The following is a 13420-nucleotide window of genomic DNA, read 5'->3' on the forward strand; positions in this document are numbered from 1 at the left end:
TACACAAGCTAGAGTAAGCTGGGAAGAGGAGCCAAAAAAAAAAAAAAAAAAAAAAAAAAAACCAACAACAACAAAAAAAACCCTCAAAATTTCCCTTAAATGGTGTTTTTTTTTTTTTAAGTAATTACTTTTCTTATTTTTTGAAAGGACTTATTTATGTAAATGAGTGTTGTGTCTGCATGTACACATACAAGCCAGAAGAGGGCGTCAGATCCCATTACAGATGGTTGTGGGCCACCAGTTGCTGGGAATTGAACTCAAGACCTCTAGAAGAGCAGCCAATGCTCTTAACCACTGAGTCATCTCTCCAGCCTCTTTTCTTCTGTTGTTTTTTTGTTTTTTGTTTTCGTTCTCATAGATTTACTTGATTGTTTTTAAAGTCTTACTGTACCTACCGATCAGTAGCCTTGGCTGTGGCAACCCTCCTGTCTTGCTTGTCCGAGTGCTAGGAAATAGGTGTGGAAGAAGAGTAAGTGTGTGGAGGTCAGACCTGCTGAGCAGGGGCCACAGCTGCATCTCTCCCTACCATAACCACGCTCTCTGTATATAATTCCATGGAGAAAGCATGTCCTATTCTTCACCAGATGCGTATTTCTTCGTTTATAATGAATATTGTACTTAACCCATGATCACCAGTTTTAATTGAACCATACCCTTCTTTTCCTTTCTTAATAACTCAGTTCAAGGCCTGTTTTGAAAAGTTGAAAACTTTAATATAGATGCTTTATGATGCGGTTTCAGATTTGACCTAAAAGCCGTTTCCTGTATCATCAGTACTTGAGGCGCACCAGCTGGTGACTCCTGCGGCTGATGATCCTTCCCGTCTGCCATGAGGCCTCTCAGCCATATTCTAACTGCTCAACTATTTATAAATGTAACCAGCACTTTATCTGATTATTTACTTATGCCACACTTATTTAGCAAACAGCTTAAACGGCCAGTGTTATAGAAAGCTGGCTGGGTAGATAAAGACTGACGGACATTCGAGCTCCGTCCACTCAGGCACTCTTCATGCTCGGCTTCTGAATTGCTGGGTGAGTGTTCACATCTGCATGTCCAGATGTCCCAATGCCCCAGTAACGGAGGAGATGCTGCTGTCTGTTCAGAAGCTCATGCGTACTTCATGTGCCACTCCAGTTGTGTGTGTGTGTGTGTGTTACCCATGTGCACGAAGGTCAGAGGACAGCCTCGGTTGCCATTTCTCACACACTCTCTACCTTCTGTTTGAGTCTGTTTCTTCTCTTACTGCCCCGAATCCCGCAGGGATCACAGGCCTGTCCCGTTGTCCCTGACACTGAGTTCTGGGCTCCGAGCTCAGGGCTGTTCATGCCTGTGGGGAAGGCTGACTAACGTCTCTTCTCACTCCCTAAGTAACATATGTGTTTAACAAACTCCAAATAGCACCTACCTTAAATGACAGCATCCATGGAGTGTGGTTATACTTATGACATATTCTTTTTTCCTTTTTGTATTACATTTGTTTGTTTGTTTGTTTGTTTGTTTGTTTGTTTTGGACATACCAAAGCTAGAGTCAGTCTTTTGTGTCCCAGGGTCCCAGGAACACCAGGCTTGGTGGCAAGCATTTTCACCCACTGAGCCATTTTACTGGCCCTATATTGTCTTTTGAAAGTTTATTTCAATTCTGTAATTAGTAGGTACAGCACTTTTTATTTATTTTATTCTGTTTTGTCTTTAATAATAAAGCTGTCCTATTTTTTTAGAAGAAACTTTGAAACTATTAATATTAACATTCCTCAGACACTTTTCACAGAAGGTTAATTTAAAGAGTCATCCTTATGGGGCAACACCCAGCTGTGTGAGCTGTAGGGAGCTCTGAGGCTGGGGCACTTCAGTGAGCTGGGTCAGGTTCTGGACTGACCTTGTGTCTCTCTTGAGGAAGCTCAGACTGTTAAAATCAATGCAGGTTTAGAAGCTCAGGTCAGCACCTGGGGCCACCACTCTTTGCTGTGGGGGACACATTTTCAGTGTTTTTCTTTATTTCATCTATCCCAGAAGTTCTGAACACTTATACATTTGACCAGAGTACAAATTCTCTCAGTTGGGGGAAATAGAAAGTAGAATTTTTAAGCAAGCCAGAGGATGCTTACAACCCAGACCTGAACAGTGTGCTGCCACAGCTTTGGGAGGTTTGCTGTAGTCTGAAGCTGCCACGGGCGGCCTGCACTGGACTCTAAACGCTGACACCCTGATGCTAACCAAAACCAGGTTCATTGATGACTGCGTGTCCCACCGTGACGGTGTTCTCTGATCCTTTCTGTCTAGGTCGGACTGGAAGGTACACTCTCATAGAGAAATGGAGAGACACCGAACGGCACTTGGCGCCACATGAAAACCCCATCGTGTCTTTAAACAAGTGGGGGCAGTATGCCAGTGACGTGCAACTCATCTTGCGTAGGACTGGGCCATCTCTCAGTGAGCGACCCACCTCAGACAGTGTGGCCCGCATTCCTGAAAGAACTTTGTACCGACAGAGCCTTCCCCCCTTAGCCAAGCTCCGGCCTCAGGCTGACAAGTCCATCAGAAGGAGGGAGCCTAAACGAAAGTCTCTTACCTTCACAGGGGGCGCCAAAGGGCTGACGGATGTTTTTGGAAAAGGTAGAGAGGCTGAGTTTAGGCAGAAGGTGCTGAGTAACTGCAGGACAACAGCAGAGGAGCTGAAGAGGCTGATCCGCCTGCAGACAGGGAAGCTGCAAGCCATTGAGAAGCAGCTGGAGTCCAGTGAGGCGGAGATTCGGTTCTGGGAACAGAAGTACAGCTGTAGCCTAGAGGAGGAGATTGTCCGCCTAGAGCAGAGGGTCAAGAGGAATGACGCGGAGATCGAGGAGGAAGAGTTCTGGGAAAACGAATTGCAGATCGAACAGGAAAACGAGAAGCAGCTGCAGGATCAGCTGGAGGAGATACGGCAGAAAGTGACCGACTGTGAAGGCAGGCTGAAGGACTACCTGGCCCAGATCCACACCATGGAGAGTGGTCTCCAGGCAGAAAAACTGCATCGGGAAGTTCAGGAGGCACAGGTCAATGAGGAGGAGGTGAAAGGAAAGATTGAAAAGGTCAAGGGAGAGATGGACCTTCAAGGGCAGCAGAGCCTGAGGCTGGAGAACGGTATTAGAGCTGTGGAGAGGTCTCTGGGGCAGGCCACCAAGCGGCTACAGGTAAGAGCATCTTAGTGAGCAGGGTACCACATCCATAGATGGGGACGTTTAATCAACAGGACCCAGGGATGGCTCTGTGGCTCAGGCCTGTGTGTCACAGAACTAAGAACCTCAGACTGAGAATTCTGTGATGATCTTGCTTTCTTCGTGTTATAAAATAAATATTAGTAGATAAAACTCCAACGTCTTATCAAAACTAAGAACTCTTAACTCTTGTGAACCAAACTGCTATGAATTTGCAGTCAGTTATAAAGTAGACAAGGAGGAAGTCTGTGACCAGATCAGCAGATTGTCACACTGGGTCTATAGAAACTATATACTTGTGTATTTTTTATAACAGTAAGAATATGCATTTATTTTATAAGAGTCTGGTACTGTCCAGAAGGGAAACCTCATATCTAAGAGGATGGGATAGTATTGTCTTTGGCCACTGTATCTACATAAACTAGGTGGTCTAATGAATCCTTCTGAAAATGGGCCCCATCTCCCACCCCTATAGCAGGAGGTTTGTTCCCAAAACAGCCCTGCCCACCCAGTCCCAGGTATACAATAACTGGTGTTTTCCAACCAGGACAAGGAGCAGGAGCTAGAGCAGTTGACCAAAGAGCTTCGGCAGGTCAACCTCCAGCAGTTCATCCAGCAGACTGGGACCAAAGTCACCGTGCTGCCGGCCGAGCCCACGGAAATCGAGGCCTCACAGGCAGACATAGAGACAGGTAAGACCAATCACCTAAATTGGCGTCCGTGTTTCTGACGAAAACGGTGACATTACGTTAGGGTAATCTGCTCACTCGCATGGCCATATTGTTTACTTTAATCTGCTTCTTTATGAGCCTGTTTAGCAAAGTACAAATATAAATATGAATATTGGCTGGAGTGGGAAGTTAACACATTTTCTGGTTATCCAGTTCACCAGATGATTTCTGTTTCCTGTTTAGAGGCACCATTCCAGTCTGGGTCCCTGAAGCGACCTGGTTCATCTCGGCAGCTCCCCAGTAATCTTCGTATTCTACAGAACCCTGTCTCCTCTGGTTTTAATCCTGAAGGCATCTATGTATAACACTGTCTTTGGGGGAAGGATCCAGCAAAGGTACCATGGACAGTAAAATCCTCCAGTTTGTGCCAACTGAACAGAGGGTCTGTTCCCAAGCCGAATCCTCTCCCAACCACACACCACTCAGAGCCATGCCCTGTGCACTGATGCTGAACATGGAGCCTGTTCAGTCTCCGCAGTATTGACACGTTGTCCAGCAGCCGGAATGCAAAGCCTTTGTTTATAGTTGTAGCATTTTGAGAGCATTAGGAAAGCATTGATCTACGTTTATACATGAATACATCTGAATTAAGAGTAAAGAAGTTATGTGACTGCTTAGTTTAATTTATTCCATGTAATTGATTAATTATGAATGTTGCTCTTTAATAGTTTATTAATACTTATCCTGTGACTTAATTCTGTTAAATGTTGTGGGACTCTGACTGTGTGCATGTTGGCAGACTCTATCCGAGCTTTGCTCGTGTACAGCTGCAAAGCCTCCTGGGGTGCTCCACCATCCAGACTGACTCCATGGAGCCCACCACACTTATCTGGAGCCTCTCTTAGTCCTTGCTTAAGTGAGATAATTCAGCTTGCTTCCTAGTCTGGAAGTTAATTGTTCCTTTACAGTATTCCAAACATGACATCACAGAAATATCGTGAGTGAAGTAAACTGTTATGTAAAATGTTTGTGATCACAGACGGTTCTGGTGCACTCTGAGGCTCTCCTGCCTTCCTGCCTCCTCCTGTGGGTTCTTATGAGAAGGTCCCACGAGAAGGAGAGGTCCCTGGGGGTCTGATCGCTGTGCTTTGGGAATCACGCGCAGATGACTCACTTCAGAACAACCCACTTCCTCTGTGGACTCTATGCCACGCACAGCAGGGGGAGTGCTGCTTGCCAAGACGTCCGACGTGGACGGGGTGCTTGCTCTAGACACGGAGGCAGAGGAGAGAGCACCGAGGTCAGGTATTTTTTTACCAAGGAAATAAAATTAAATTCAGAGTATGTTTCTTACTTTTAAGTTTGACTTTATAGGATATTAGTCTCCATTTATATTTGTATCATTTGTGTATAACGCCAAGCCTGAGTCAGTACTTTGCTCGCAAGCAGTGACCTCCTGCACTCACCAGGAATATTTAGACAGGTGCTGCCAGGAATGAAGACTTCAATCTGAAATTTAAAGTAGCTTTTAATCCAGAAGAGAATGCATCCTCTGTATTATTTACATGCAATAATATGAACTGCGTTAGCATAGTGATGCCGTATCCACACTCAAGGAGAGCTGAGGTGTGTGACCACACCCAACTTCTGGTTTGATGAATGTTCAATGAAGCCAAGAATGCTGCTTTATTTTATTTCCAGTGAAAAGATTTAAGAATAGCTGTGAAATAGTAGACACTTGTAGAGAACTGAAATCCGTGCAGTGTTGCCTTTTACCCAAGTGAATCGCAGACCTCAGCTGAACGCCGACTTACCCAGTGGGTCTTGCTGTCACTGCCTGGCAGGTGACTTGAGAAGTAAATTATCCATTGCCTGAACACACTTGCTCCAGATTTGTAACAACTGTTTCGTATCTATATACATTTAAAAAGAATAATTCAAGGTCAAAGTCACTTGCAGCTTTCGGTGGCACGGTGAGTCCACAGGCTCAGGACCTGCCTTACTCTCAGACTCTTCCTCTGCCAAGTCATTGCATTGTTCAGATAAACTGAAACCTTGCTCATAAAGGGAAACACTGCACAAGTGGATTATCTTCCATTTAAACCAAATGTTGGCGGTAGGTAGGTTAAACTCTATGAAAAATGAAAGATGAAGCTGGGTGTGGCGGCTCATGACTGTGATTCCAGCACTCAGGAGGCTGAGGCAGGACAGTTGCCATGAAGCTCAGGCTATCCTAAGTTACAGGGAAAGTTCTAGGATAGCCTGGGTCTGGTGTGATTCCCTGTGGAAAGAGAGGGAACTGCACAGATCCCCCGGCACACTCAGTTGTGAACTGCTTGGCTTGCTGAGGAACCTAAAGCAGGGCGGCTTCCCACCGGCTCGCAGCAGCCCTGGCTCTCCACCACTGTCACCTGTGAACCTGGAAGCTGCCAGCTACTCTCCCGGCCTCCCGGCCTCCCCGACTGGTGGGGTGCAGCCATGAGAGTTCACAAACACGCTGAGTAGCTGTGCTGCGTCACGAGTCACAGAACCTTCACGGCACACACAGCACTGTCCAGTGTTTTCTAAATCTTTTTTTAGCTCGGGGTGGGAGAAGCAACTAATTTGTGTAGGAACATCTGAAAATATTTTAGTCTGCTGTCACAGATGTTTACCTATTGTGACTATAAATGAATTGGCTTATAAACCCTGCCTCTGGCTGCATGTCAGAGGGGTATAGCCAATGGCATTCAAACACTACCAAATGCAAAATTTTGCATATGGAGAAGTAATCAGGTTCTGAATAATAAATTAGATCACAAATTTTTGTGTCTTTTTAATTAGTACTACAGGTTACATTATGTGGGTTTTCTACAGGTATTAAATATATTACAAGTTTTTTCTTACCAATGAATAATTTGAGTATCATTGGTCTATTTGACCTATATAGTATCCTCTTTCTCAGAGAATCACCCACAGTGGGTTACCTCACTTTGTGTGTTTATTTTTTTCATTTCCTTTATATTTTGGCTGTTTGTGTTCCTTTTTCTTTGTCTCCGTGAATGGGGAATTTTACATGTGAGGCTTCAGTTGGAGTTGATAGAAGTTGCCCTCTGACCGTGCAGATTGATAACTATCAGCGAGCAGCTGAGCATAGCTTCCACCCAGCAGAGCTTGCACAGAGAAGATGCAGCTCATAGACCGACAGATCAGCACTGCTCCACAGCTAAGACAGCGCAGTCCTGCGGCAACACTGCTATTTGTAAGTACAAAAAGGTCTGCAGGGACAAGAAGTCTTCACTTAGAGCAACATCTGGGAACAACTTTTCAAGTTAGGACCTTGATAGATTGAGGAAATCACGTGGAAAAGACAAAGGCCTGATTGCCGGCGGGCACAGGGAGACAGGCAGTTAGCGTTGGACATTGCCTTTGACAGGTTAGGCCTTAAAGTATATTAAAAGATGCTCTGTGTGCTTCCCGAACACAAGCCTGTCTTGATCAGTAGATACTGTGGTGAGGCCAGCTCCTGAGTATTCCTTCTGTATCATGCCAGTGTTTTTAAGTTGTGTGTTCATGTGTCTGCTGTGGTATTTTTATGTTCTGGGAGAAGCCTGCTGGCTGTGTCAGCTCACGGCCATCAGTAGTTACTCAGTGTTGCTGCTCCATGCTTCCCAGTGCGCCTTTCATGCCAGGACAGTGGCTGTGTGCGTGTGTGTGTGTGTGTGTGTGTGTGTGTGTACGTGCGTGCAAGCCGCGGGAGCGCCTTCCCGCTCATTTTATATATATTTATAGAAACCAAATGACCACAGATGGCTATATAGTATAGTGTTAAACCAGCGGAACTCTAATGGCAATAAATATATGCATATATACAGGGGAGGGGAAGAGTGGAAATACAGGTTTACAGCCAGACACGGTGGGTGACAGCCCTTCAGTGTATTTCTATGTCCCTTCACTGACCTAGAAGGATTTGAGCTGCTGCAGCTTTAGACGAAAAATGCCCACGTTTGCTGATTGTGGGCCATAAATATGCTTTTAGTACTGCTTTGCTGATGTATAAATAAGAAATCTGTAATATGTACTATATGTAATTATTTTCTTTTGACTTTATTTCGAAATGTATATTTTCTGATTATTATCATGAGCTATAAAGCAAAAAGATCAATATCTGATATTCTCCCAAATAATAAATTTTCAAGATTCATTGGGGCAATACAATTGTTGCTTTCTTTCTTACATACTTAATACTTTAAGATATAATATTGTTTCCTTTGAAAGATGCCAAAGAAAGTAGGTCTATGTATCAGTGATTTAAAAAAAAAATGGTATTTCTCTAAATTAACCCTCAGAATGGTCTATTACTCAGAAGGTAGCAGCTAGGCCTGGGAGGTACTCAGCAGGTAAGTAAGAACCTGACACACAAGCACAAGTCCTGTGTTCATGTCCTCAGCATCTGTGTATAAGATGTCACACTGCTAGCATCAATACTAGGGAATCAAAGACAAGTGGACGGCTTGGGCTCATTGACTGGCCAGCTGAGCCGAAACAACTGCCAAGTTTACTGGGGATGGAGAGCCATTGAGACCGGTACCTATGGTTGACCTCTGGCCTCTGAACATGATGTGCAAATGTGCTGGGGCTTGCAGAAGACAGCATCTGCACCCTGTCACCTCTGACGTGCAAGTGTATCCATGTTTGTAGGTGTGTTTTTAAGTAGAGCTAAGCCTAGGTTAAGAAAAGCCCAGCACTCAGGAGGCAGAGGCAGGCGGATTTCTGAGTTCGAAGCCAGCCTGTTCTACAAAGTGAGTTCCAGGACAGCCAGGGCTACACAGAGAAACCCTGTCTCCAAAAAAAAGAAAGAAAGAAAATATGCATGAGTAATATCATGCTATAAAAGTAAAGAGAAACGAGGAGACTTCCTCAGTTCTGACCCCTAGTTGGAAGCTTTGAACTTTTGATGACCCATCATGCCCCTCTAAAGCATGTGTTAATGGCTGAACAAAACAGTGTCCTCTGTTTACATAGCTCCTCCCTGGCCGCTCACATTCTTCATGTGGGGAGACAAAGGAGATGCCAGTGGGATATATATGTAGTAAGCCCTACTTACAGTCATACTGGACTGAACTTGACATGGGTCCCCCACTTCAAGGAGTTTACCCTCTCATGAGGCAGGTGAACCTCACTACCCCATGTTAAGCTCACATGGATGAGGGTTCCAGTGTCATGGGACTGTGGCCAGCAGGGCTTCCCCATCAGCCCAAGCATCAGGACCCTGAAGAAGGAGACAGGAGTCAGAAGGGTGTCTGGCACTGTCTAGGAGCTAGAACTATGAAGGGCGGAATAACTGTGGCTAGATAGTGATAAGCAGCAGGCAACAGAGGGTGGGCAGACATCATGGTTATGAAGGCCTTGGTTGTCATGGTTATGAAAGCCTTGGTTGCCGTGTAAAGAGCTGGGGAATGTACCCACAGGGTCTCCTGTTTGGGCGTTTGGTCCTGTTTTAAAAGATGATAGAACCTTAGGGACATGGGCCTAGCTAGGAGAAGTGGGCCACAGGAAGATGGGCCAGGAGGGTATAGAGTGCAGCCCACTCCCCACTGGCTGCTTCTGGCTTCCTGGTCCTCTGGGCTTCAAGCAGTCAGCTGCTGCGCACGGCCGTAGCACGGCTGACCTCCACCATGATAAACTGTATAAGCTATTTCCTGATTGTCATGGACACAGCGAATGTGGTAATGCCACGGTCAGATTAATAACTAAGGAAGACACTCCTGGCTGCGGGCATGGAGCCACTCAGCAGTCATGTGATGAGCTACCTTGTGAGAAGCCTAGAAGAACCAGCCAGAGGTGAGCGGGCTGAGGGGGCAGCTGTGGGAGCTCATGCATTTAAAAGGCCACACAGAATGCCTACTTGCTTCCAGGAAATAAGGACTCAACAGGATAAGAGAGCTCGGTGGAGCAGCTGTCCTGAGCAAGGACTCATGGGAACCTCTCTGATGTGAGTGGGCTTTGGAATACTGTAGCATTTTCTTGAGAATATTTTAGGGTGGCAAGGTTGTGTGTAAGGGCACTTGTTACTAAGTGAAATAAGACAGCCTTTTAAAATATATTTATTTAATAATATATTTTTATATATTTATATTTACCTAATATATATTTGTGTATTTTATATAATATATATTTAATATATATATTATATATAATTTAATTTTATGTGTATGACTTTTGTGCCTGCATGTATGTATGTACACCATGTGTGTGCCTGATGCCAACAGAGGCTAGAGAGGAACACGTGTTAGATCCCCTGGAACTGGAGTTACAGATGGTTGTTGTAAGTTGCCAGGTGAACAGGGAGGGCGTCACATTGCCTTTCTCATCCATGTTTTGGGCATGGGTACATATATGTATCTTGGAGAGAGGTAAGTTGCATTAAAAGACAGATCTGTGGGTGTGCCCTGTCCCCTGCAAAAGTGAGTCCTCGCCCAAGTCAGATCACTTGAAATGAGACCCAGGTTGCACACTCTCATTAGCTCCGCACCGCACTCTATGAGACCTGGCCCCCTCGCCAGTCTCCTGGCAACAGCGGCAGACTGAGGCCTGGCCCCTGCTCACCCACACTCCTCTCACTTGTTTTCTGACGCTTTGTTACTCCACTGGTGCAGGCAATCTGCCCATCCGCAAAAGGTCCTGCTTGCCCTATGACCCTGTGGCCTTGCCTCATAGCCAGGGTCAGGAATCAGCATATTCATAGACCTGACCTCTCTGCCTTTTACTCCTTGCATATCTGACATGAATGTTAGACACAGACACTCAAGTTGGAGGTGGGTGGGTTTTTATTTCTCAGTAAACTCACTTCAGAATTCGCTCTCATTCCTAAGTTGGACTTCCATCTTTGGCCCAGATACATGGGAAATACAATCTAATATAAAGTAAGATTAAATACTCTTGTCCACACAAAAGTCTAAGGTCATCTTCTCTGCCTCCTGAGAGCACCAATGCAAACTGCCAGACTGTAGTTTAGTCTGTGGTGACTCCCCGTGTTTGCCGTTTGCCACGACTTGGACTATGTGCGTGCCTGATAGCCTCTCTCTTCAGCCTCTGTCAGCCCTCTGTCAGGAAGCTCCTGATGGCTGTCACACAGAGATTGCATATACAAAGAGCTGGTCTTGTCTGCATGGAGCTTGTAGGGAAAGACTGAGTCTCCCCCCCTGGATCTTGAACTTGCACAAGTCTGCAGCATGTTCACAGAGGCTCTTTCCCAGGACATCGCACTACAGGGCAGCAAGGTTTGCTGCCTGGTCATCTGGTGCCCTCTACAGGAAGAATCTTTGCTGGCTGTGTTTCAACCTAGATGTCCCCCAGGATTGTGTTCATGGGGCCAGTGCTTGATCCTGCGGCTCTGTGTAGATTAGCTGTACCTCTAACAACCCTGGTAGGGCTGAAGATATTCTAAAGACATGTTGTGCTCCTTGCTTTAGCTGCTGGACTATTGAAGGAGTGGACCGCAAGAAATTCGAACTCCTCCCACCCCCAGGAATCTCAAGCTGGGAGAAAAGAAAGCCTAGAGCCTGGGCCAGCCAGCGGGGAAACTTTTCTTCTGAAAAAAGATTCACAACTGTGTAGACCATCTTACAGAAAGAAGAATGAAGGGCCAGAGGCAGCTGCACCACCCCTGGACTAGAGCTGCTTGTGTGTGCACAGCCTGCTACTTTATTTAAAACTTAACCTGAAATCAAGACCCTGGGGCTGCTGAAACCCTCTTCCCAGTGTGGCACATCAAGTGCATCTCCTTTTTCTGTTTCTCACAATTAGTCTGCCTGTCTTGATTGCTCACTCGAAACTAATAGCTGAACCTGGTTTGTCCTGACAGAGGCCATCTTCCTGAGTCCAAAGCATGATCATCCACAGATCCCATCATCCTAAAGTCTAACATGTCTTCATGTTCTAAATTTCACTTAAAAGTGTTTTTTCTTCTTAATTTATATCAAGAATCATATTGGGAGAAATTCTGCTATGGATGTAAGTATTCTAAATTTTAATTTATGTATCTTCAAAAACCCTTTCTGTATCCAACATGTAGCCTTCTCACTTTTTCTTTATCTGTGTTGCAAGTCTTTATTTTTACTTAGTTCCCTTGAGAGAACTGTGGACCTGGAGCTCCACAGGACCTATGTATGCACGCATGTTCACATGCACATGCACAAGAGCTCGCTTGAATGGTCAGCTGCTCCCCAGGGCTTTGCACAGGCATTTAATTAAGATTTTCCCAGGTCTGAAAATGAGTCCCATTCTGAATATTCCCAAGGCACCCACCCCTACTAATATCTATTGTTGTTTTAAAGGTGTGTGGTTAGATTAACCTCCTGCTTCAGTATCATGCTCTCTGGTCCCATCTGTGACTCCTCAGAACTTGCTACATCTTTACAGAGGTCAGTTACTGTATACACAGACCTTCCATGAAAGACAGTGTTGCGATCACATTTTAAAACACACAAACCCCCTGTCCTCTTCTCCTCATTCTTGATTTCTCTTAAAGCTTGCCCAATCAATATGCCCTACAAAGGAAGATGGTCTCTGTACATGTCATATTGTGACCATAAAATGTCCCTTATAGGCTCATGTAGCTCAATAAGGGGCTCCCTAGTTGGTGGAACTGTTTTTGGAAAGCTGCAGAGCCTTTAGGAGGTGGAGCTTCACAGCAGGAAGTGGATCTCTAGGAGAGCTATTGGGTTTTATACCTGGCTCTATTTCCTGTCCATTCTTTGCTTCTTGCTTGGGGTGCAACGTGACCAGGACCTCATACCCCTTCCCTACACATGGCTCTCCCACTTTGATGAGCTGTATCCCTGACAACTGTAAACTAAAATAAGCTTTTCCTTCATTAAGTTGCTGGATAAACTGATGCCGTCTGTAAGCTGTGGCTTCTGTAGTATCCACTTGGCTAATGAGCTTACTTCTCAGATCGCTGCAAGGATGTCCTCTTCTGTGAAATACGATACATGCATGAGCAGAGAGCAGTTACTTCACTGCAAAGTTCCCTCATTTCTAACCCCTGTAGGTCTGGTATAGAATTACACTTTCACTGTATTCTTTTGATTATGGAGAAACAGGGTTGTTATTTCTTCCTAAAGACCAATATGTCTGTAGCAAACCCCACCAAAGCTTCCATGGTAAAGAGACAGTATGACAGCTCCCTCTGTAAGAAAGTCACACACAGGCAGCCATATCTAAGTTAGTAGTCAAAAACATATAGGGGTAAAATTAAAACTCACTTTATTAAACAGGGCCACAGCATAAGACCTACTGGTGATGGTGAGGGGCTATCATCGGTGGTACCTGGGGAATTGAGGCAGGAAGATTATACATTCAAGGCCTATCTAAGCTAAGAATGAGTTCAAAGACACCCTGAGAAACTTGGTGAAATCCTGTCTTCAGAAAGAAAAAAGGGAGACTGGGATTTTAACTCAACGGTAGAACCTTTGCCTGGAATACATGAGGCCTTGGATTCAATCCCCAGCGTTAACAAAAGAAAAAGTAGAGACATTGCTGGGCATGGTAGTACCTACCTAAAACCAC

General features: G+C 45.1%; 1 protein-coding gene across 3 annotated transcripts in view; it reads left to right on the forward strand.

The window, feature by feature from the left end:
- The window catches only part of Rassf8 (Ras association domain family member 8), a 71896-nt gene extending 64793 nt beyond the window's left edge, over positions 1-7103 (forward strand). For all 3 annotated transcript variants that reach the window (XM_021190949.2, XM_029534738.1, XM_029534739.1), the window contains exons 3-5: positions 2284-3173; positions 3745-3889; positions 4112-7103. In XM_021190949.2, coding sequence (XP_021046608.1) covers positions 2284-3173; positions 3745-3889; positions 4112-4233 — 1157 coding nt within the window. In that variant the 3' untranslated portion in view covers positions 4234-7103. The remainder of the gene's footprint in view (positions 1-2283; positions 3174-3744; positions 3890-4111) is intronic.
- The last annotated feature ends 6317 nt before the right edge of the window (positions 7104-13420 follow it).

The sequence above is a fragment of the Mus pahari genome, chromosome 2 (genome assembly GCF_900095145.1).
Source record: "Mus pahari chromosome 2, PAHARI_EIJ_v1.1, whole genome shotgun sequence".
In the NCBI taxonomy this organism is placed as follows: domain Eukaryota; kingdom Metazoa; phylum Chordata; class Mammalia; order Rodentia; family Muridae; genus Mus; species Mus pahari.